At 56.8% G+C, this 23,704-nt stretch overlaps 1 protein-coding gene across 3 annotated transcripts in view; it reads right to left on the bottom strand.

Annotated features, from left to right (window-relative positions):
* The window catches only part of PRDM16 (PR/SET domain 16), a 317,843-nt gene that overhangs the window by 199,858 nt on the left and 94,281 nt on the right, over positions 1 to 23,704 (bottom strand). For all 3 annotated transcript variants that reach the window (XM_074334225.2, XM_074334226.2, XM_074334230.2), the window contains exon 2: positions 14,384 to 14,733. In XM_074334225.2, the coding sequence (XP_074190326.2) occupies positions 14,384 to 14,733 (350 nt within the window). The remainder of the gene's footprint in view (positions 1 to 14,383; positions 14,734 to 23,704) is intronic.

Genomic DNA, 23,704 nt, shown 5'->3' with positions numbered 1-23,704 from the left:
CGTCTACAAGCCAAAGATTTCCAGCAAACCGCCGCAGTCTGGAGAGAGGCACCGCCCGGCTGACACGCTGACCTGTGGCTGTCATGCCCGGCCTCCAGGCTGTGAGCGTCAACGTGCGAGTCTGAGCCGCCTGGTCCCTGGACCTTCGCTGGGACAGCCCTGGAGCCAGTGCAGGCCCGTGGCTTTGGGGGCAGCGGCCTTCTCCGCACTCTGTCACGTGCGCTGTATTCCAGCGCTCTTCGTTGTCCCTTCAACTGAGGGCCCCTTCCATCAGTCTCCATGGATCCTGCTGGAGCGAGAACTCCCCAAGGCCGTTTAGGCGGCAACATTACGTGTTTGAAGTGCCTCACCATTTCCTAAGCCCGGCGTCTGAGGGCTTGGATGGAACCATCCTGGGGGTTGCTACTGAAGCCCCCCCGCCTGAGTGCCTGGAAAAGCGCAGTGAACATACTGGGAACATGTCCCCAGGAGTGCCGCGCAGGCGATGGGCAGGGAGCACCTGGCCGCTGGCTTCATTTATCTCGTGACCACGGCAATGGAACTCGTCAGAGATGAGAATGCCTGTCTTGGGGAACACAGCTTCCGAGGGGAGAGACCACAGGCCAAACGCTCGGGGACATGCTGTCCGAGAGTTCAGATCCCAGCGAAGAAAACCCTCCTGTCTGCTCTTCACGTACCCACCTCTTGGAGCTCGCAGGGTCCAGGGGCAGCACCTGGTTGGGACGTGCCTTCAGGACAATGCGTTTCAATTCTCTTGCAAGTGGGGAAACTGAGGCCCAGAGACGGGGATGGCTTGGTGGGGTCTCAGCAGCATTTCACGAGCCTGAGCTGGCCCTCTGTCCACGGCACTGGCCACCCCCACGCCACACCTCTGTGCCACCAACATCTTAACAACCTGGAGTTTGTATCTTAGAAAATTTCATGAAACCACCTGATGGTTAAAGGAACACACCAAAGAGGGTCAGGTGGCCGGTCTGTCCCTTACCTATTGGGCACTGGTGGCGTGTGACATGGGCCTGACTGCCACCAGGCAGGGGACACCAGGTAGTAGGTGTTTGCTCTCCTGGGATTTAAAATCACTTTAAGATCAGGGATCCAGGAACGGGCACTGACACCCACGGTGCCAGGTGCCTCCTCAGCGTCTCCTTGAGCCTCCAACATCTCCCGTGTGCGGGCCCGTCGTGTCCTGGAAACAGACGTCACGTTTGGAGCTGGGGTTCCATGCCCTCAGTGGCAGCTGCTCCATCAGCAGCATCGGGGACCTTCCTTAGACCAAGTTTCCTCTCATGTAAATGGACAGGATGGAAGCTTGCCAGGACGTCATGTGGGGGCAACACAACACCTCCAGGGGAGTCTCCCGGTAGCCGTGCCCTGAGCTGTGCAGCCCCACAGCCATACCGGAGACGCGACAGACAGCTTGGAAACTGAGGACATGAGCACACCACAGAGCAGGGTGGCTGCCCAGGGAAGAGTGCTGGGCACTCTTCCAGGGCAGCTGGAAAGCGCTCCTGACCTCAGCCTCCAGGGTGCGGGGCTGTGTCCTCGGGCAGTGGGTCCCTCCACTGTGGGGGATGCCTTCCTCGGGGACGTGTGGCATCTGCCATGTGAACGGCCCCTGCTAAAGCCAGGACGCCAGAGGAGCTGGATCTGGGCTCCCAGGTTCAGCTGCAGGCCCCGCAGACATGAGAAACCTTGTAATTAGCACGTGAACTCATCAGAGCCAGGAAGTGGGGGCGGCTGCAGAAGCAGATAGGAGCTGCCACCTGGGAGCAGGGCACTGTCCTTCACTGATCCTAGTTGGCTCCAGTGAAGGCATTTGCCACCATCCTCCAGGGTGGAGGACCTGCCCAGGGGTCTTGGAAGTGGCTGTGACCAACGTGGAGCTTTGGGATGGGGAGAGGGTGCCCATGTCATCAAGGCCACCCTGGGCCTAACCAGCTTGCTGTTTTGGGTTACCATATCTTTAATAGATTTTAAATTCCAATTCTGCTGTCATCTTTCAGGCTGAGAATGGGCCACGAGTTCCAGTGAGAGCCTCACATCTCCAGATGGGCGGGCTGTGGAGTTAGGTTCACTTTCTGACTCGGCCTGTGGGAGCGAAGCAAGTTCGGTGGACGTCTGAGAGCCTGGACCTGCTGGGTCTTCGCTAGGAGACTAGCAGAGACTCTGCCTCCTCAGGTCCTGCCAGGCCCGTCCAGGGCCAGCTGCTCCGAGCAGCCATCCTGCAACCTCACTATTGACCAGCAGCCCCTGACCGTGACCAACAGTCTAGACCCCGTCAGAGACTCTCCCCAAGGGCCACCTGCCTCACACCCAGCAGCCTGGAGCTTCAACGGCCACGGAGCCCCTCCCACAGGGCCAGGTCAGAGGCCGGGCCCCAGGCTGGACTGAACTTGAACTTCCAGGCCGACTCCTCAGACTGGAGAGCCCACCTGTCAGCCCCTGGCGCTGCATGCCACCTGTCCTCGGACGAGCTTTCAAGGCAGCTCAATGAAAATAACCTCCAAGACCACACACATTTACAGACAAGGAAAATATTTTGGCTTCAACATGGCAGCTCCTGTGATAATTCATGGAGTTTCAAGGGTTTCATCAACATGCAAAATAGACCCTTCCCATCCTGTCCTCCTCACACGAAGCCCGCGTGTCGTGGCTCACTCTCCCCGAGGCACGGAGCCCACGCCCCCAGACACCAGACACGTCAGCCTCTCAGAGCAGCCAGCACCTTGCGAGTCCTCAGTCAGCAGGGGTGTGATGCTGGACCGACAGCTTTTGTCGCCCCACCCCTTGCCCATCACCCCGTCACTAGCTCTTTCTGCCACTGCTGGCTCAGGACTGAAGGTCTGTGCCAAAAGGCTGCAGGTGGCACCTCCTGGTAGGGAGTTGGGGCTTCTCAGTGGCCCTCTCCCCTGGGGATTTTCCTTGAGCCCCTGACCGGGCTTCCGAGGGCAGGACAAACACCCCAACTTCTGCTGTTTTCAGGGGAGCCCGACACATTGTCGGGGAGACCCAAGCGTGCTCCTTGGATCCCGCAGATGACGTGAAGGTCCCTTCTTCACTCACCAGAAGTCTAAAGGGAAGCCTGATGAGGGACGATGGCCGCACCCATGGCAGCACCCCTCCCCCAGGCCCTGACTTGGGTGCAGTGAAAAGCGTGCCTGGCTCACCTTCCCTGAAAAACAGCCCTCACTGGGGACATCGGTGCTGTGGGTGGGGACCCCTCAGAGCCTAGGCTGCCGTCACCACGGGGTCTCCCTGTGGGACAGAGATGAGCCCTCAGCCTCTGTGGAAAAACGAACTTGACGTGGCTCCACCTTTAGTTTGGAGGGCAGTCTGACGGCCCAGGGTGTGCCCTGTGTGTCCAAGGAGCCTCTGACCCGGGGAGGCCTGGAACTTACGAATTTCCCGAGAGAGAGAGAGAGAAAGAGGAGACACGAGGTGGGGCGGCAGCACTGATACCCTCCAACAGTCAGTCCCCTTTGAAAGCTCAGACTTGAGAAAGGGTGTGCCATGGTCCACCCAGGAGGACAGCGCAGGAAGGCGGCCGTGTGGGCAGCTGTGGAGAACCTGCAGGGGGTGTCCTCCGCCTCAGTACAATCGGCAGGCATTCCTGGAGGCCCGGGGCTCAGCTGGTTCACCTGGCCACGGGAAGTGACACACCTGGGCTGGGGCCATCGCATGCTCTTGGCCCCCAGTGCTTCTCCACTGTGTGACTAAGCTCCAGTAGCCAGAGTAACTGGAACCTTCCAGAAATGCACTCTTGGGAAGGTCCTCAGCCTCCAAGTGCTAGCTGTGTCTGGCCTGGGAGTGACCTTTCCTCCCTGCCCACTGCCGAGGGACCCTGGTTCCAGGTTGGGGCAGACCCGTGAGCGGTAGTCCTGGGTCTCAGAGGCCTCTCCTATAGGCCATTTTATTACCATTATTCCAGTCTGGTTCACCTTTTGAACCCAAGGTTTTATTTGGGCCCTGAAGGAGCCCAGGGGAGGAGCCTTGGCCACCTTCCCCAGGCTCGGCCACCCTCAGTCCGCTGTCCTCTTTGGCAAACACCTGGCTCGCCCCTTCACCTCCCACGGCCATTTACAGCTTATACCCGTGGGCCCTGAGGTGCCCGAGGACAGGGAGGAGCCAGCCGAGCCTCGGGCCTCGTAATCCCCTGGCCACCTCCGCTCTTGGCAGCGCTGTTTCGGCCTCCGCTGAGCAAGCCGGGCTGAAAGGAGGCTGATAAATTAGTCTAGAGGGAAACAAGGCGCTTCTACTTGTAAAAGGTCATTGCGACTTTGTTCTGGGTGAGGGTTTATCTCGGCTGCCGCAGGGACAGACAATGCCTGGGGCCTAAATGGCAGAAATCTTAGCTCGGCTTGTGAAATGCCTGTGCTGATAAGCCAGAAGGGACTTTAGAGAGATCCAGATGGGAAAGGAGTGGATGGAGGTATTTTTGAACATGATTGAACAGGGGACGGCACAATGGGATGTGCAGTTAAACTGGGCATTAGCCCAGAAGGAGAAACACAGTCTGAGAGCCAGACAATGTGGTCCCCGCGCCCTGCCCTGGCCGGCGGGCGGGGGGACAGCGGGGACAGGGACAAGATTGGGCCCATGAACGTCCCAGGGAGGCTGGCACCATTCTTCAAGCCAACTCCCTGGGAACACAGTCACACATGTCACAGGTGGCCAGCCAGGGCCAGGTGCCCTCCCGCCCACAGGCTGGGCACACAGGTGAGCTGGCACAGGTGCACTGGCTCCCGCAATGATAACACGAGGCCACCTTGGCGTAACGTCTTCCATTTTGGAGGAGGAGACGCCACCAGACACACCAAGGTGCATCCTGTCAGCCGATTTAAAAAGTCACTTTTAGGCCATAGTATTCACGACATTCTAAACGATGTGAAAAGCAGGGTAGGGGCCATGGGGAACCTGGACAGCGTGGGAGGACGCCAGCTGTCACCACCCCTGCTGGCCTTCTGAGGAAGCCGCCCTGGGCTGACCTGGCCTTGAGCAGAGAAACCCACCCCACTTACAGCCCGGCAGGGCCCCCAGCAGAGCAGGAGACAGCAGCCACTGGCCCTCGGTGGGCCTACGAGCAGCTGTGTCACCCTGGGTTTTGGCTGAGGCTGAGGTGGCCTGTGACACACTGAGAACACATTCCTAACCCGGGAGTGCTCGGCACTCAAAAATTCCCAACTTGAGAGAAGCCCTGATAAGCAGACAAGGCCCGGCCAGGAGCTTCACGCCCTCATCCCATGACCCAGGGAGACCTTTTATGGCCTGCTACCGCCAGCCTCTCGTCTGGCCCAGGGGGAGGGAGGCCCAGGGAGCAGCGGGTGGCAGGACGGCCAGGACCGTGCTGAGGATCCCCAGGGAGCTGCCTGGCCAGTAGCTGCCATCCTCAGGACAGGCCGCCCTCCTGGCCCGGTCTGCGCCCGGCGAGGCCTGTGTCTGGGAAAGTACTAGAAATAGAAACATTTCCATGTAAGTGAGCAACACTGCAGATGCTTCAGTCTGAGCAGGTGGGTCCCCCGGAATATGGGGTCAGCTGGTGACAGCACAGGCGAAACCCACGAGCAGCCTCACCCGGCGGCCGTGTGGCTGCAGGCAGAGGACGCTGTCTGTCTGTGTCATCCCACACCTTACTCATCCCCACGCCCCTGGAGATGCCAAGGGCCGGGCCGTCACCAGAGGACGTGGCGGTGGAGGGCTGGGGACTGCTCTGCGGGGGACCCCGGGGCAGTGGGGCCGGCTGAGTCCCTACTGTCAGTAAGAATTGGCCTCACGAGCGACAGTGGCAATGGGCGGGGCAGAACGACATTGCCCTGAGCCTGTGCCAACCTACCATGTGACCTGCGGGACTCCCTCCCCTCTCTAGGGCTCAGGGTTCCCACCTGCACAGTGACGGGGAGAAACGGTGATGCCCCGAGTGGTTTGCAGGCATAATACGAACAGTCGGTGCCTGGGACCCCCACTTTGGCCATCACCGCCATGCCCTCAGGGAGGGCGTCACATTGCTGGGCAGTCTCGAGGGTGCCACCCACCCAAACAGAGCAGTGCTGACACCAGCTGTATGGGGTGTGGGTGGCAGGAGCCCCTCACTGGCCTCACCTGATGCCCAGAACTCCGCAGTGGGGCCGCCAGGCTGCTCCTGGCACCCGCAGCTCCCCTTTCCCTCTGCCTTTCTCATCAGTTACCCCACCCCACTTCTCGCTCTGTCCACCTGGCCCTGACAAGGTCAGTTAAGAAAGGTTCTGTTGCGGGGTAGCCGGTTAGCTCAGTTGCTTAGAGCGTGGTGCTAATAACACCAAGGTTGCCGGTTCAATCCTTCATGGCCACTGTGAGCTGCGCCCTCCTTAAAAAAAAAAAAAAAGGTTCTGTTGCTATCTGTCCTCACACCTGTAGGAAAATGTCTCTCTGGGCTCCGGTGGGGGGTGTGGGGAGCAGGGAGGGTCAAGGGGAGCCCCTGTCAGAGGCCTTGCACCCCAGTGGACGCCTCCCAGTGCCCACAGTGCCATTGCTAATTAAATGCAGATTCCTGGGCACTCAGGGCTTCTGACCCAGCAGTAAGGTGGGGCCTGAATCTGCGCTTTGAAAATGCCCTGGCCAACCTCCATGGGACCCGGGCCTGAGCTGGAAAAGATTCCCTTTTAGACTGGGGGTCGGGGGGTCCCGACTCCGAGCCTTACAGGCGGAGTCCCTGGGATGGGGCCCCGCGTGGTTCCTGTCTGAACACGTCTCTGCCCCCAGCTGGGCCCTGGATGTCCTGGGACTTCGGCTCTACTGATGGCTGTCTCTGGGGTCCTGAGAATCTCGTGCTATAAATAGCAGGGGCACCCTGGGGGGGGACCAGTAAACGCCCTGCCAGGCCCCACTGCGGTTCACAGGGCTGGGGCATGAGACCCAGCTCCAAACGGGAGAATGAGAACCATGTAGAAAAAGTCTCATTCGGACTCTGTGCAGTGCACAGTAGGTGCCCAGTTAGTGCCAGGCCAGCCCGCCCTGGTCTCAGTAGTCCCGCCCACATCAGGTGCTTTTGTTATTTTCCCAAATGTGTAATCCCTATTTTTCTTAAGGGAAAAAAGAGAGAAAGGGAGGAGGGAGGGAAGAGGAAAGTGGCCCCTTCTCCAGGGGAAGGCTGATGGCCCCCTGAAGAGCAGCCATTCTCCCCTCTGTCCCTGGCATGTCTTTCTTCTGACAACCTGATGCTATTTTCCACGTGTCTGGTTCACAAGCAGCCCTGGTTCAGAGTGAGGGTGGGTTTGGTTGTCACTGTGTGTGTGTGTGTGTGTGTGTGTGTGCGCGTGTGTGTGCGTGTGTGTGTGCGTGTGTGTGTGCGTGTGTGTGTGTGTGAGGTGGAGGGTAAAATACCATTTAAGAAGTTGGTATTCATGCACAGCTCTAGAATACGAAAAGAAAATATTTATTTCCTTTTTCGCTTGTGAATCAGATGCTCTATTTAAAGAAAGTCCCCTCTGCTGGGCTGCGGCTGAGTTATTGCCCCTTAAGGAAATAAAGGCGAACTCTGAGGAGGAATTCTTAGTCACTCTCTCTCCTTTTTTCTAAAATTCCTTATATACCCGCGCTTCAGAGCTTGGCCTAAGATAGTGCAGGATTTCATGGCATTCTTGGGCTAAAAATGTCTGGACCTGATGTCACGGTGTTCGGGAAGGGTGGGCGAAGATTTGCCATGTGGCTCCTTCACTGCACTGTGGTGGTTCCTGGAGAAGACGGCCTGCGGGGCGTCTGCACGACCGGGCCCTCCACACACGCACACCCGCCATCTCCAGCTCTGCTCTGTTCCCACAGGTCTGTGTCTCTGCTCCAATCCCATCCCGACTGGAGGTCCCCAAATGCATATTGCCTGGCAGTTGTTTCCACAGGTGCAAACATGCCTTCAGCGGCGCGCTTACAATTTGGGACACTTTTCTGAATGTACCTTATGCCTTCTAAACACCACTTGGAAAATTATCACAAGGAAAACAAAACAAAACAAAACAAAAAACCCCTGAGATGCCTCTAGGCCTCAAATATAACTCCAGGCAACCCGGTCAGGGGCAGGCCCACCACCTGGCAGAGGAGCCACAGCCAGGAGGATTCTGGGAGTCTGATTGCGTGGGGGCGGGGTGCAGCATGATGGTCACACACATGTGTCCTGGTGCCGACAAGAAAAAGGATGGTCAGGATTCGGGACCAAGAACACCAAGCCCCAGGTCATGTGGTTATCAGACCAGCAGGAAACCCAGTCCCGGGCATTTACAGGTAAGACTGGCCCTGCCCTCCTCCCCCAGCAGCTGGCACTGTTGGCATGACCACAGTAAACACTGTAAGATGGTCTAAGAGCTAAATAAACACGAGCAAGGTGCCCCCTCCCCCAGGCGTGCCAGCAAAAGCAGGTGGCCATGGTGGCTCCAGGGTGAAGGACACACACAAGAGGCTGACGTGTGAGCCGTGCACGGGGCTGTGTGAGGAAGTGTGCAAGCATGGCACGGAGCATGGACACACACTGGTCACCAAAGCAGCACTGTCTGCTGAGTGACCGAACACCCAGCAGCCATCCCCAGTGGTCCCACTCTCCTCTCTGGACCCCACCGAGGGCAGAGCATGCTGGGAAGGCGGTGGCAGGTCTTTTGCAAAAACCTCTGCTCAGCACCCTGCCAACTGTCCTGCCAGCCTGACCCTGGGCAGGAGGTCTAGAGGGACCCTCTGCTCTTTCCTTCTAGAGGGACCCTCTGCTCTTTCCTTCTAGAGGGACCCTCTGCTCTTTCCTTCTAGAGGGACCCTCTGCTCTTTCCTTCTAGAGGGACGCTCTGCTCTTTCCTTCTAGAGGGACCCTCTGCTCTTTCCTTCTAGAGGGACCCTCTGCTCTTTCCTTCTAGAGGGACCCTCTGCTCTTTCCTTCTAGGTTGGCGGTGCTGACCCGAATGCACATCAAATTTCCTGGGAGCTTTCACAACCCAGTGTGCAGGTGAGTTTGTCAGGATTTTTGGTTCTAAACCAGGAATGTCCTGGACAAACAGGGATGGCTGGTCCCTCTACCTGGCCAAAGCCTTGTGTGCCTGGGGTGGGGCCTGGGCACCTGTAACTCTAATTCTCCAGGGATTCCAATGTGCGGTTAAGGTGAGACCATGGGTCTAGACCTCGGCCCTCAGGTCTCAGACACCCAGAAAAAATCTGAAGAACGAGAGTCCTGACTTTCAATACCAACATTCACATTTTTCTTTGCAAACTTCGAGGGAAGAGGAAGGGTGCTGGGGTGAGCGTGTGAGAGGGTGAATGCCTGAGGAGGAGAGGGAAAGGAAGCCTGTTCCTCACGGACACCTGAACCTGGGACGGGAGGCCACAGGACTGCTGCTCTGGACACCCTGGGACGTCCCTGCCTCGCCCAGCCAGGCCTGCGAGCGTGCCAGGGAGCAGAGGCTAGCTGCACCCTAGGAACTCCGAGCAGATCTGTCCCCCACACCCTAGGCGCTGAATTTCAGCCATTGGGACCTGGAATGCTTTCTGGGACCTTGGAGAAGCTGGTCTCGGTGCTGTGTTTTCATGCGTGTGTCACAGTGCCTTTGAAAGTCCTGTGATGCGTTCTGTCTGGGAGATGTTAAAGTCTGAATTCTCACGGCAGCTGACACCCCGGGGTCCCAGAGGACCAGACACCCATGAGCTTCATCACCATCCTGCCACTTTGGACCCAAAAATAGGCCCCCAAACTCCCTCCCATTTTAAGGACCCCCAGCCCTGCCTAGGAAAAGAACACATCGCTTTTCTCAAAATGCATGTGGGTGGGTGAGCACACCCAGAGATTACTTCCGCTTACACAGGCCTTTCTTCAAAGTCGGTGTCCTGGACAATAATTTAATCTCACATTTACATAAATGTCCCTGAGAGCGCAGAGCTGGGGGAGCATTCTCCTGCAGCATCTTGAGGTGTCCTCGCAGCCCACAGGGGTGGGGCGGTGGGTTCTGGCCCTGGTCAACACCTCCCATGGGCCCCGGGACCCTGGAGGAGCCGGCTTGGGGACCACACTGGAGAATCAGGCAGCCTGAGGCCTCCGGCTATTTCCCCAGGACCCCAGAGCTTCCCACAGGCCCTGGCCCAAACCCAGCCTGTTTGTTGATTGAACAAATGAACACAGATATTAATACTCAGAAACTAAAGCCAAGGGGATCAGTAGTACACGTGAGTCCATTCTTCAGATAATTGAAACCCCATCATTCATGTCAACATTTTCCAGCAGCTCCTGAAACAGGCAGAGGCATCATTCAACAGACGATATGCCAGTCACAGGCTGGCAATGCTCTAGGCACCGGCCAGCCACCAGCAGCCTGCTTTTTGGGGGAGACAGTCACTAAACCAAGAAACAGGCAGAACATAGGCACTTCCCATGTGGAATGGCTTCTGTGGCCTTGGGTGGCCTGGCATGGCACTGCTCCCTCCCCTGTGCAGACCCCATAGCTGTTGATGGGTACACAGCTGCAGGGCCAGGTATGGGGGCAGATGGCATCTCCGAGGAGACTACTTTCAAAGCCCATCTCCCTCTGGGCTGTCACTTGCAGCCATCTCTTAATTAGCTAAATAAACAGCACAATGATAAATGTCATGATTTACTCAACAAATGATCAAAATCATTGTGGTGTTTTTTTCAGACCCCAGGGCAATAAAATGCAATCATGGGGTGATTTATTCTAGGCAGGGTGAGTGGTAGCTGCGACAGCAGGCAGGCCACCGGTCTGGGTGGAGGGGGGCTGGGAGTTCTGGTGTCCTCCTGGGCAGGGGCACAGACCACCTCTCTTTGAGATAGAGCCCAGGGGCCATGTCCACTCACCCCAGCACCCATCTGTCCCCACAGACATGGCTGGTCAGGTTGGGGTTTGAGGGAGACACTTTTGACATGGGGTGTGTTTTCTTCTAAAACAACAGGAATCACTTTCTGGTGTGCCCCCAAAACACCCAGGAGAGGGCAGGTTTAGAGTCAGTGAACGTTCCGGATGCACGTGTGGGGAATACAGAGGGAGAGAACTGGGCCTATCGGCCATGGGAGGAGGAAAGGTTTCAATGCTGAACAGCGTGAGGACGGGCTCAGCGCCCGGGCCAACCCCCCTATTCCCGCCTCGCTTAAGGAAAAAACATGAAATGAGGATGCCCCCACCACCTTGAACCTGAAGGTCATAGGTCAACCGAGTCGGCCCCAGCAGGGGAGGGAGGCGCTTTTGCTAGAGGGCTGAGCCACCCTGAAACGGTCTTTCAGGCAATGCACTGGGCACAGAAAGACAAAAGGACGGGCCACTTGACTTTAAACCAGGCCTCTGAGGGACGCCTTCCTGTGTCTGTGGGGGGATCCCTCTGTGGGCTGACTCCCACCCCAGCTCCGAGCTCACACGGTGCACAGAGCCTGCTCCTGGCTAAGCCCCAGGGGAGCCCCATCCGCGAAGGAACCTCCTCGGGGTCCTTCTGTCATCTTTGCTAAAATGCCATTACCTGTTCTCTGTCAGTAAGTGAATACCATGTAAACTGCAATAAAATCAAGTTACCCTGATTTATAAAACTTAATTACCAGCGCAAGAGTGAACAGCTACACGTAAAATTCGGGACCGTCGTAAGAGGATTGCACTCGTGTATTGTCCCTGGGACCTGCCGTGACATCCTGGTTCCAGCCCCACGCACTAACTCTGGTCTAGTTATTGCCTGTACCTTGCTGCTTGCTTTGGGCCCAGCTCACAGCCGGCCGAGGCAGAGCGTCTGCAGGAGCACAGACGGGACAGGTGGCGTGGCCAGATCACCTGATTTGCCTTAGTGACTCGGGGATTCACTGGAGGACCCCCTGCTGTCCGGAGCCACAGGAAGATTGGGGCTCTGGAGCCTGAATTTTCCACTCAGATCTGGGACTGTACGGACGACGCATAACTGGGAAGGGGCCCCCGTGAGTCGCTTCCGTCTCCCGAGCTGCCTGTCATCCTTGAGAAAGACACGGAAACAAAGCGAAACGGCCGCATCTTTCAGGAGACACATGGAAATTCCAGGAAGGCTGCTTACGAAGCAAGATGGCGGCTTTCTGCCCCAACGGCCCAAACTGAGGCCCGTGGAGCCAGGAAGAAACCACCTCAAACTTATGGTCTATTTCAGGCAAAAGTGGATTCGCCCTGAGTTTTCAGGATGCCTGCTTCCTCCTCCCCCTCCGTCCCCAGGGAGGCGGTGGCTTCTTGTCCAATCCTGCCACCAGCTCTCCACTGCAATGATGACGCAGGCAACTGCTCCCAACCTGTTTGCTGGAGGCCACAAAGCCCAAAGACGGAGCACAAAGCAGGTAATCGGTGCCTGAACTCGCAAAGAAAACAAGGTCAGACGAGATAATGTCCGTGTGTCTGGAGCACTATTTGAGGACGTTGGATGGAGGGCAAATACTTCTAAGTGCTGGCATGAAAGGCAGCTGTCAGGTCACGACCGCGGGACAAAGCCGGCAGCCGAGATGGGAGGCGCGCCGTGTGGGGAGAGCGTTCCCTCACGTACGCGGAGAATAAATAATATTGCAAAGTCAACAGGCCCGGGCAGATAACAGCCACGGCCTGTACCAGGCCTGGCACCTAGCAAGCAGCGGCGATATGGGCCATTTCTTTAAAAAAGAGCAAACAGAAACCCATATCAGAGCAGACAAGAACAAAGTCGCCTCAAGGTCATCCAACACGCTACCTGGAAGGTTCGTTTACCCTTCAGCGTCTAAAAGCCCCCTATTAATTAAATAGTCCAGACTTTTCTGAGTGTCTCAGACAAACACCCTGAAATTCCTCTCCCAAACAGCCAGGCGGAGAAGGCCAGGACAGGCAGCGTCTGCAAAATGCCATCTCATAGCCGAAACCACTTACCTGTCCGGTGTCGCCAAATGCTCTCCTTGGTCCCAGGAGGGACGTCCCTATGGGCCATGAAAGAGTGTGCAGTATGGCCCCAGGACGGCTATAATCCCAGGCTCCCTTCACTGCCTGCCTCGCCTTGCTCCCAGGCTCCTGGCGGGTCTGCTCTGAAGGTGACCCCCCCGTCAGTGGCACACAATGAGTCTGCCCCTGGGGACGGCGGGATTGTGCCCAGCTCACACACCCCTGCGGCTGCCATCATTTTGGAATGTGGAGCTCCCATTCCTTTGTCCACCTGGTCAACCCACTTTGACGCTAAACCATCTAAAGAGCTGGCACTCGGGCCACGAGCTTCTGTGTGCCCCAGTGTCCACACCTGTGTGCTACCAGACCACACTTCACCCGCCTGCTGGGAAGTGGAAGGGTCCCAGTGTTCAGGGCACACCTACACGTCTCCTTGTGAAGGAGGGAAGGTCTCAGTTCTGCAGGGCTGTGGCAGCCCCAAACACTGAAGTTTGGTGCCCTGCCCAGAACCACTAAGAAGCTGGGAGAGTTGGCTCCCCCGACCCTCACTGCCCTGGTCCCTGGCCACACAGGGTCCTCCTCCTAGAGTTGACCTCCATCCCAGCACTTTGAAAGTTGCAAAACACCCAGAAGTAATCTGGGTCTGCACCTGCATTTTCCACCCAAGGAGGGCCCCTGCTGAAACGCCAGTGAGGACCGGCTATGCAGGCTGGCAGAAAGGCCAGGACCCGCGGGGACAGTGCTTTTGTGGGGCCTGTGGTCCCCAGGTGACCACCCTGAAAGGCCCTCAGGCTGGGGCCCTGGTGGCCTGAGCAGGACACCTCTGAGAGAGGGACGCCTTCGGGGGCGTCAGCACCCCTCACTAACGTGCTTCCTTCTGCTCTCCTGAACACACACAGGTTCCACAACCATTGAGGCGGGCCCAGGTGGCTAGGGAGATCTCACCACAGATGCCTCTCTCTGGCAGGATGAGACTGTGCCCGCTTATCTGAGACATGGGGGCTCCTCTCAGGGAGCTGGCCGGCAGGGTGACGGGAGGCCCTGGGTTGGTGTGCACAGGGCACCTGGGGGCAGCGCGACCACCAGGCACATTCTAGGAGCCGCCTGCCCTACGCTGCTCCTGCCAGGAGCTAGCCCCACCCCCACCCCCCACATGCAGATTTCTCTCGAGTAGACTCCTGTTCTGGGACATTCCATTAATCTCTGCTGTTCTGCGGAGATTGCAGCCTTGGCACCTAAGATCCAGACGGGAAGCATGGGGCGTCTTAAGACATGAGCTCATTAAAGACACATTTCCGGGAAGAGAGCGGGCACAGCCTATGGGGGCTGACAGGCGTCCACGAGGACCTCTGATGCTTTCAGAGTCGCGTCATGCGAGCTGCAGGATAAAATAAGCCTGGGAAATGTGACATTCGAACGCTCTCTCCGACCGAGCCTCTCGCCTGGGGCAGCGGCTGCTCAGCCGGCTTTATAAATAGATGGAACACAAGACAAATGGCCGTGATCAATCACACTAACGCGAACATGCTCACCTCCCATCCAAAGTCGGCCTCTTTCAACGTGGCCCGGGGCGCCACCATGTAGGGGCCAAACCTCTCCCCGACTTCCATCCTCTTCTTGGCCCAGACCCCCAGGCCGGCCCCAGGGATGGAGGACTCCCGGAGCTCAAAGTCTGGCGGGACGGGAATATCCTCGGGGATGTAGACGGGGGCCTCGTAGGGCGAGCCCTCCTTGGGGGTGAAGTCCTCGCTGGTGGGGAAGGGGGACGCCGGCCCCACGGGGATGGGGGACATGATGCTGTCCTCAGTCTCCTCCTCCGCACTCTCGCCAGCCAACAGGTCCCGGTCCGGCTCATACATATTATTTACAATGTCACCGTCACCTGAAGGAAACAATGTAGCGTCAGGCTCAGCAGCACACCTTCCCCAGTGCTTGCAGCTCAGGAACCACCCGGGACTGGGGCAGAATAGGAACCAAGGGGCGCCAAGAGGCCCAGAAGTGGCCCAGGAGACGGCACTCTGCTCGCTCTGAGCTGAGCAGCTCTCATGCATGTTCGAGGAGCCCAGAAAGGCGATTCCTGCAGCTCCCTCAGGAGCCAGCATGGACCCCGTAGCGTGCGTCCTGCAGCCCCATGTACGCAGCCCCATGTCTGGCCCTTCTGCTTTGGGACAGTGAGGACAGGAGCCGCCCGTGCTCCACAAGTTTGGGGACATGGAAGTTGTCACATGGGGCACCCAACCTGGGGCTGATGGTGAAATACACGTTCTGGAACCAACCAGAATGTGTCTGTACCCTTGGGAGTTAGGAGATGGGGACACAGCCCAAGTTCTTGGGCGGACTCAGTACCTGGGTTCCTGTGAAAACGCTCCGACCCTGGGCCACTCTGGGCCCTAGGAAGGGGTCCTGAAAGTTCCCAATGACGTCATGGCAGATAAGGACAGAAGCCTGCTGAGGTCACGGGGCTGCAGCTCACAGGACTGAGTGGGAGGGTGGAGGGTCCCATTGTCTGTCTAGGGCGGCTGCTCACTGGGGTTCATCGTAAGACATAGTTGGTGCTAAGATAGTGCCACCTGGACATACACCAGAGGGTGGCCTTCGGCAGAGGTAGCCTTATCACCAAAGAGGTGATAAAAAGTGGGCTGGGGAGGGGTAGGGAGAGCAAGGGGTGGGGCACACGTCAGCAAGGGGCTGGCTCACTGTCCACACAAAGAAGGACCCAAAGAGACAGGTGAATGTTCACAGCACGTCACCCATGATCCCCCAAAGGTAGGAACACCCCAGGTGTCCATCACCAGGTGTGAGGTGAACGAACATGGTCCATCCACACAGGGCAGTAGTAGTCAGCCATGAAAAAGAGGTTCACTGTCATGTGGCTGAGCCCTAAGAACAGTAGGCCGAGTGAGAGAAGCAGACGCAGAAGGCCATGTGTCGTATGACTCACTTTACATGGAATGCCCAGAAAAGGCAAATCCATAGAGACGGAGCTGGGGGTGGGCTGGGCAACAGGCAGTGACCAATGAATGGGTGTGGGTCTCCTTTGGGGGAAAAAACATTCTGCAACTGGACAGAGGTGGTGGTCACACAGCATGGGAAGTGTGCTACGTGCCACAGGACTATTCACTTCAAAGAGCTCATTTTATTATATTATGTGAATTTCACCCTAATAACATGTAAACGTCAGAGGAGGGGGGAGGAACAGAGGGGAGGGGCAGGAGGGAGGACGGCCGGCTCCCTGCTCCAGCCTGCTGACCTCTGATCTACGTGCTCCCGCCTACGTCCCTCCGTCTGTGCTGGTTTGCAAACCTGTAAAAGTGACCCAGCCTCTGTGGTCACTTTGGCCCTTGTCTCGCGGCCCCTCCCTGCTCCCTGCCTGACTTTGGCTGGTGAAACAAAAGTCTCCACGGAGACGGGGACTTTTAAGTACGAGAAAAATGCCTTCAGGTTCCTCATGCTGGTTGCAAACAGATCTACTTGAGAAGTAACAAAATGTTTTCTTTCAAAAGAAAGCAAAGTCTTGAAAAAAAAAAATCATGGGGATAACACTTATTTAATTTAGTAGCATTCACGGAAGTAATTATTATGTTTTAAGTGGCCAACGGTTCCTTTTTAATTGACTGGTAGGATCCTTTCAAAAATGCAACAACAGAACTGCAGCCATTGCCCCCTCCGCCCTAAGGATCTAAAGTTGTTTAGGTTCAGAAAGAACTCCCCCGTAAACCTCTAGCAACCGTGTGTGGCGTGAAGGTAAATCACGAGGGGGGTGATTAAGGTGCCACCTCATTATTGGAACCGCACGGAGCTCACACACAAAATCACAAAACCGGGTTAGAAGCTGCGTCCCCCCCCCACTCCCCCCTACCCCACGCATGTCCTGAACGCCTCAAAGGTGTGATGCCTTTGCCTCGGGACAATGAGGAATTAGAGCGGCCACTTGTGTGGGTCTGCCAGCACGCGGTGTCCCCACGCATGCACGCGTGTCTCAGGGCTCCTTTATTTTGGATTATTTTTTCTTTTTCTTTTTCTTTTTTTGAATTCTACTTCCCAAAACACCTCACCTACTGGAGGAAAATCAACACTTGAAGGGCATGTTTAATTTACTGGCCGAGCAAACAGCTTAGGAGAGAGCGGTGGTGTTTCCTGCTGATTAGAGGAAGCCGTGCTCTGCCGCCTGCCCCCGCCCCTGCCCCGGTGGGCACAGGGTTAAGTGATTGCCCGAAGCACCAGGAAAACCAAGTCTCCATTCTGCGGCCCCCATTGCTGGGGGGAGAGCCCTCTTCCTTCAAAGGTGGGTGACAGGAGGCCTAATTACTGTGCAGAAAACATTTGGAGAAAATGAGGCTCCGTGAGCAGCCCCAAGGCCCTGGAGAAACTGGATGGCTGCTTGGAGGCTGCCAGAGCCAGGGGGCAGGCCAGGCACAAATTGTCCTGCTCCCCAGGGTCCTTGAAGGATCATTCTTCCTCAGCTCTGTGCTCCAGCCAGCCTGGGAGGTGGCTTGCCCACGCAGGAGCCCCTCGGCCCTGGGCTGGACACATTTCCCCAGGCCCCCGGCCCCAGCTACCCAGGCCCCAAGACGGCAGGTGCATGTCCAGTGGCGCCCTCTCAAAGGTCGGGATGCACAGCCAAGAACACAAGCTTTTTATGACTTTAGAAACAGGCTGTGTGATACTGTGTGATTTACTGGTCAGGAGACCTCAGGTCCTTTATTTAGGTTTCGTGGTGGTTTCAGGCGTGGGGCTCATGACTGAGTCCATCATTCCTAAAAGCTCTTTTGGGAGACCAACCAAGATAATATAAGCAAGGAGGAGAGAAGAGGAGGGGAGGGGGAAAGAAAGTAGGGGAGAGGAGGAGAGGGGAGGAGGGAAGGGGAGGGAAGGGGCTGGTGTAGAGGTGCCCGTCCCCCTGAGGCTGGTGGCCAAGTAAGCAGTGTCTCGGGAGGGCAGCCACTCGGCGTAAAGACCACCAGCCCCTTCCCTGAAGCTCCAGCTCCTGGCAGAACTGGGCAGATTTAAGCCTTGTTCCTCAGCCGGGCGGAGCAGAGGGGATTTCTCTGAGTGTTTGCTCCAGTTAGTCCTGTACTGTGTGGTGGGGTCTTCAGGAGAACCCTTCAACCTGCTGGCCCCACTGCAGCAGGAAAGTCGCACCATGCGGGGGAGGGAGAGCAGGGGGCTGGAGTGTAGGGGTGTGTGTGCCAGAGGACCTGAACGAGTGTGTAAGTGTGAGCACAGGTGTGAGTCTGTGTACAAGTGTGTAAGGGGAGGCGAGGGAGTCCTGAAAATCCAGCCAAGGCGACCTCAGCCAGCCCCCCTGCCTCCATGAGGCCCTCTGGGCTGTGAGGACTTTGCTGCCTGCCACCTGGAGACCCCGGAAGCAGGGAGAGGAAAGCCCCCTTGGAGGGGCTGGGAACAGAAGTGCGGGGCAGCCTTACCCTTCCTCCTTCAAGCAGGAGGCAGTGGGGCAGTGCTTGGCTGCCCCCCACGATGGGCCACAAGGATCCCACAGGGACCCCGAATGCTGGCCTGTGACATCCTCACACTGCCAGCAGGGCCAGTGGAGGGACTGGAGAACTCGCCCTGCCCACACGCCCACTCTGTGGGGCCAGCTCGCTCCCTCTGCCAGCGCAGAGTACGATTCTCCTGGGGCTCACTGCCCTCCCAGGACACCCCTATGTGGCTGTCGCAGGATCATGCCTCTGGACACCCAGTGCACGGCCTCCAGCCTGAGAGAGCACGCACTCACGTGGAGACAGTGTGCACTGGCCCCCACCAGCAGACACCCACCCCCGAGGTTCCCAAGCCTGTATCCTTTGTGCCGTGGCCCAGAGAGCCACTGGCCTGGCCTCTGTGGGTCCACCAGGAACCAAGTGCTGAAGAGCTGGCTGACCCATCGACTCAGCCACACCAAGCTCCCGGCCGTCTTTATGAGGTCACTCCTGGAAAGAGTGGGGGCTGAGGAGGGAGGGAGAGACTTCCCTGAATAGAGAAGCCAGCTCTGTATTTACAGTGACATCAGGACCAGGTGGGGAGCAGGGGGTTGGAGGTCACAGGAGGACCAGTTGAGGCACCTTAGGGGCTGGGTGGTTGTGCATCCTGCCTATCTATGGTGGTGGGTAGGGGCCCAACCACCGTGTTTCCCCGAAAGTAAGACCTCGCCGGACCATCAGCTCTAAAGCGTCTTTTGGAGCAAAAATTAATATAAGACCCAGTGCTATATTTTATATTATATTATGTTATAGTATAGTAAAGTATAGTATAGTATATATTATTTGTCCCGGTCTTATAATAAAATAAGACCGGTCTTATATTAATTTTTGCTCCAAAAGACGCATTAGAGCTGATGGTCCGGCTAGGTCTTATTTTCGGGGAAACACGATAAATACACATGTGGAACAAGTTAAAGCCCCATGTCTGACGGAAGGAACATTGTATCAATGTCTGAAGGAGGGTACATTGTATCTACATCATCTGTTTTGTCCTTGCCAACACCCTGCCCCAGACTGGAGTTCTGCAAACCCTTAGCATCAGAGAATCCGGGCAAAGGGCACACAGGGGCTCCGTCTTATGCTCTGACAAGTGTGTGAAAGCCCAGTTACTTCAGTTCAGGTTCTGATTGAAAGAGCATCTACTTAGGAAAACCACAGCCCTTCACTCCACCTGCGCGCACAGTGGGGCGTGATTTCTTCAGCTCTGCAAGTTTATACCGGGACACATTTAATTAGTCTCACTGGTCTCAGAGATTGCCCATCTTGGCCAGGGTCCCCCGACCCGAATACCTGCAGAGTGCCGCTCGTCCGTAACTCTCTGGGCTCTGGGCAGTGGTTTGTACCAAGCACCTTGGGCCTGGTCACCTCATCATCTTCTTCAATAGCCTGCACAGATGTTGGTGCCAGGCAGGGCTGGGACGGGGAGACCAGCAAGGTGTCCAGTGCCTGGCCTGAGAGGGAGCCCCCCAATCTGCACCTTCTCCTCCCTCGTGATAGCCCGTCCAGCAATTATCCCAGGGTGGGGGGTCAAAAGCAGATTGTCCTGAGATGATTTGCTGCTGACCCTCGCGTGGGCACTACCATCCCCCAGTGGGGGAGAAGAGATACCTGGGAGAGAGGAGAAGGGCCACCGTGATGCCCCACAAGTGAGCTGCTCAGGAAGGGCGCGTGTGGGACCCGCCACAGGCCCCAACTCAACTTGATGGCGAGGCTGGTCTGCAGCAAACTCCACCCTGGCCTGCGAGGTCCCGTCACCCCTCCCTGTGGAGCTGGGGTGCACGGCCCTGCCCAGTGTGGACACGCAGGCTGATCTCAGTGCCCTGGCTGCCACCTGAGGCCCACCTGCACTCTGCAGCTGGCTCATGGGCTCGAGAACCCACGAGGGGAAAGCATCCCGGCCACCCGACGGGACTCAGTCCCGAAAGTCCCCGTCACTTTCTCAGACCCAGAGCTGACGGGACCACGTCCTGTGCTCGTCCTCAGAAAAGCAGCAGCCGCCGGGCCTGGGCCAGCCCCTCACTCCTCCGCGAGTGACACTGGGCCTCAGACCTGGGCCCCAGAGCTGGCGCCTTCTCCATGTAAATTGGGACAAACCCGCCCTCCCTGGGCAGTGATGGTGACACCACAGTGCGGGGTGTGAGGGACAGGCCCAGGCTCGGCTGGCTCCCCAAAGCCACTGGCTGCCCAAATGTCTTTCCAAGAACATTTGTTACAGACCTTCTCCCCAGTCGGAGACACGCCAGGTCAGGCAGGCCCAATCCTGAACACTCCTGAGCCACCCCCTTCCTGAGTCCAGGAGGCGCAGGGGCAGGGACAGGGGCGGGCACAGGAGCAGGAGCATTTCCCTGGGAATTCTGCACTCAGTGACCTCTGAACCCAGAGAATTCATGGCCTCACCTCTCAAAGGGATGGTGGTTACTTGTGGGAGACCCACCGGCCCTGTCTGGCAACGCTGTAACCTTCAGGTTCCACAGAGCGTGACACAAGGACGCATGGGGGCTGACAGCTGAGTGGACACTTATCGAGTCAAAGGGGTCAGATTAACATTAAATTGACCGGCATTGAAACTAACTGAAGGTATAGCCCCCTTGTCTGCAGAAGCCCAAGTGTTTTTAGAAGACAATGGTAGACCCGAAATGTCACTGGGGACAAAACCATAAGGTGCAGTGTCCAGCTGTGGGTCCAGCCCAGGGAGCTCTGCACCCAGAGACGGAACCTGTGCCCACAGCCCCAGACAAGCTGGCTGCGGCCCCCAGAGCACCACACTGAAGGAGGCGCCCAGGCTGAAAGGCGCGTCACTGGCAGCAGGGGACGGTCCCGCTGGCAGCAGAAGTAGGGCACAGGGTGCAGGTTCCTGCTAGGGAGCACGCCCAGCGGGCTGTGCTGCTGACATTCCAGAAGCAAGGTTCCCAGTAGCATTAGGTATTTTGGGGATGTTTTGCAGAGTGGGGTCCCCCGACCGGGGCAATCATGTCCCCCGGCACTTGAAAAACTATAATTCTTGGGCCTTACCCAAGCCCACTGAACCTGAAACTGGGTACAGACAAAGTGGTCTGTGCCCAAATGAACCCCCTGGAATGTGACAGGCGCTGCTGTGGCTCCAAAAGGGGGGTGAGCAGCCCGTGCCAGAAATGCCAAAACGAGAAGAGTGCATTCTGGGAAAATAGGTTCAACACAAACGGCCCTTCAAACGGCCAGAGATCGCCCTGGAAATCTGGGCTAGTGCCATCCACACTGTTTCATTCATACCTGATCCCCTGCAAGAAAGTCCACAAATTTGCCACCTAGCAGGAGGAAAACGACCCGCAATCAGCCGCTCCCAGTCACCCGTCTGGTTGCCAAGAGAAATTACACCCCAGTTTATTCCCCATCAGATGTACTTAAAGGCTGGTTCTCGGTTAAAGAAGCTGCACCCAGCAGACCTCATTCCACCCCACGCACCTGGACAGGCTGTGTCAGGGAGGGCGGGAGGCTCGCCAAGGACGTCCAAAAAATGGTGTCAAGGCTCCCTCTCCTTGTCTGCGAGTGAGCTCCAAAGGCATCGGCGTGAGTCCCCCAAGCTGCGTGCTTTCACTACAGACTTTTTGTGGGTGAAAGGAGACCATGGCTGTGACAGTGTTTCTAAGCGGCCCTCCTTCCCTAGCATCACGCTCAGGGCGCGGAGCCGTATGACATCCAGGAAACGCTCAGTTGTGTTTGCAGGAAAACCGGGCTTGGCCAGGTCTTTCAAATCTGCTTTCAGCTGAAGCATCCATCCACCATCCACCATCCATCCATCCATCCATCCATCCATCCATCCATCCATCCATCATCTACCCACCCATCCCTCCATTCATCCATGCATCCTACACAGAGGCCACCAGACACGGCAGGCCCAAAGCCTCCTGGAAGTGTCCCCATCATCTTAGCCAACAGCAAGGACCCCAGGCCACGCCCTCCCCCAGGGAGAGACAGGCTGGGGACACCCCTTCCCCCAAGGCCAACTGAAGGTTTTAATGGCCAGGGTAGCATTCAATCCCACCAGGCCAATCAAACGAAGTGCTTCACGGTACCATTCAGCTCCTAAGAGGAGTGTGGTGGCAGAAATGAGGCCAAGTGGAGAACAGACAATGCCTGGGACTCTGGGAAGCACAGCCCCAGCCTGGCCATTGGGCCATTCAATTCTAGAACTATCCAGGTACGACTCTGAAAGCAACCAGGTAACTACAGGGAGGGCCTGGTCAGACTGCTGACTTCTCCTCAGTTCTGTGGGTCGGGACCATTGGCACTAAATCACCTTGCCCTCTGGGGTCTCGTGCTGCTCGTGCCTACTGGCCCACAGAGCACGTGGCCAGCACTGCCCTACATCTGATTCCCACAGTGGCCCTGTAAGGGAGGTGGGGTTGTGACTTCACTCGTTTTGTTTTGTATATTGGGGAAGGGAAGCTCAAGGTCACACAGCTGGTCAGGGCTGTTCAGTCTTGATTCTAAAGTTCTCAGACGCCATACTATGCAACCCAGTGTTCTCACTGCAGTGAGATAACACCTGAGAAAGTGTCCCAGCATTTCATGATGATCTGCCTCCTGTCCCATAGAAGATACAAGAGATGAATGGATAGTGTGATGGACAGATGGATGGACAGGTAGGTCAGTGTGGATGGATGACTACATGGGAAGATGGATGGATATGTGAGAGGATGAACAGGTGGGTGGGTGGATGGATGGATGGATGGATGGATGGATGGATGGATGGATGGATGGATGATGGATGATGGATGGATGGATGGGTGGATGATGATGGATGATGGATGGATGGATGGGTGGATGGATGGATGGATAAATAGATGGATGGATGGATGAATGGATGGATGGATGGATGATAGATGAATGGATGATGGATGGATGATGGATGGATGGATGGATGGATGGATGGATGGATGGATGGATGATGATGGATGATGGATGGATGGTGGATGGATGGTGGATGGATGGACAGATGGATGATGGAAGGATGGATAGATGAATGGATGGGTGGGTGGGTGGGTGGTGGATGGATGGATGGATGATGATGGATGATGGATGGATGGTGGATGGATGATGGATGGATGGACAGATGGATGATGGAAGGATGGATAGATGAATGGATGGGTGGATGGGTGGGTGGTGGATGGATGGATGGATGGATGGATGGATGGATGGATGGAAGGATGCAAGGACAATCTTGAGGGCAATTCTTACCAAAAGAAGTGGAAGGAAGGAACCCTCATTCCCCATTCTTATCTTTCCTTCCCTGAGGATCAGCCCCATTAACACAACCCCCTGGTTCCTCCCCCGGCTCTGGTTAACCTGGGAAAAAACCGGGGCTTGCTCAGCTGGTGCCCTGCCTCTGGAAGG

The sequence above is a fragment of the Rhinolophus sinicus genome, chromosome 14, assembly GCF_057876585.1.
Source record: "Rhinolophus sinicus isolate RSI-liver-muscle chromosome 14, RSI-T2T, whole genome shotgun sequence".
Lineage (NCBI taxonomy): Eukaryota > Metazoa > Chordata > Mammalia > Chiroptera > Rhinolophidae > Rhinolophus > Rhinolophus sinicus.
Note: the sequence above shows the minus strand (reverse complement) of the source record. Positions and strands in the feature narration are given on the sequence as shown.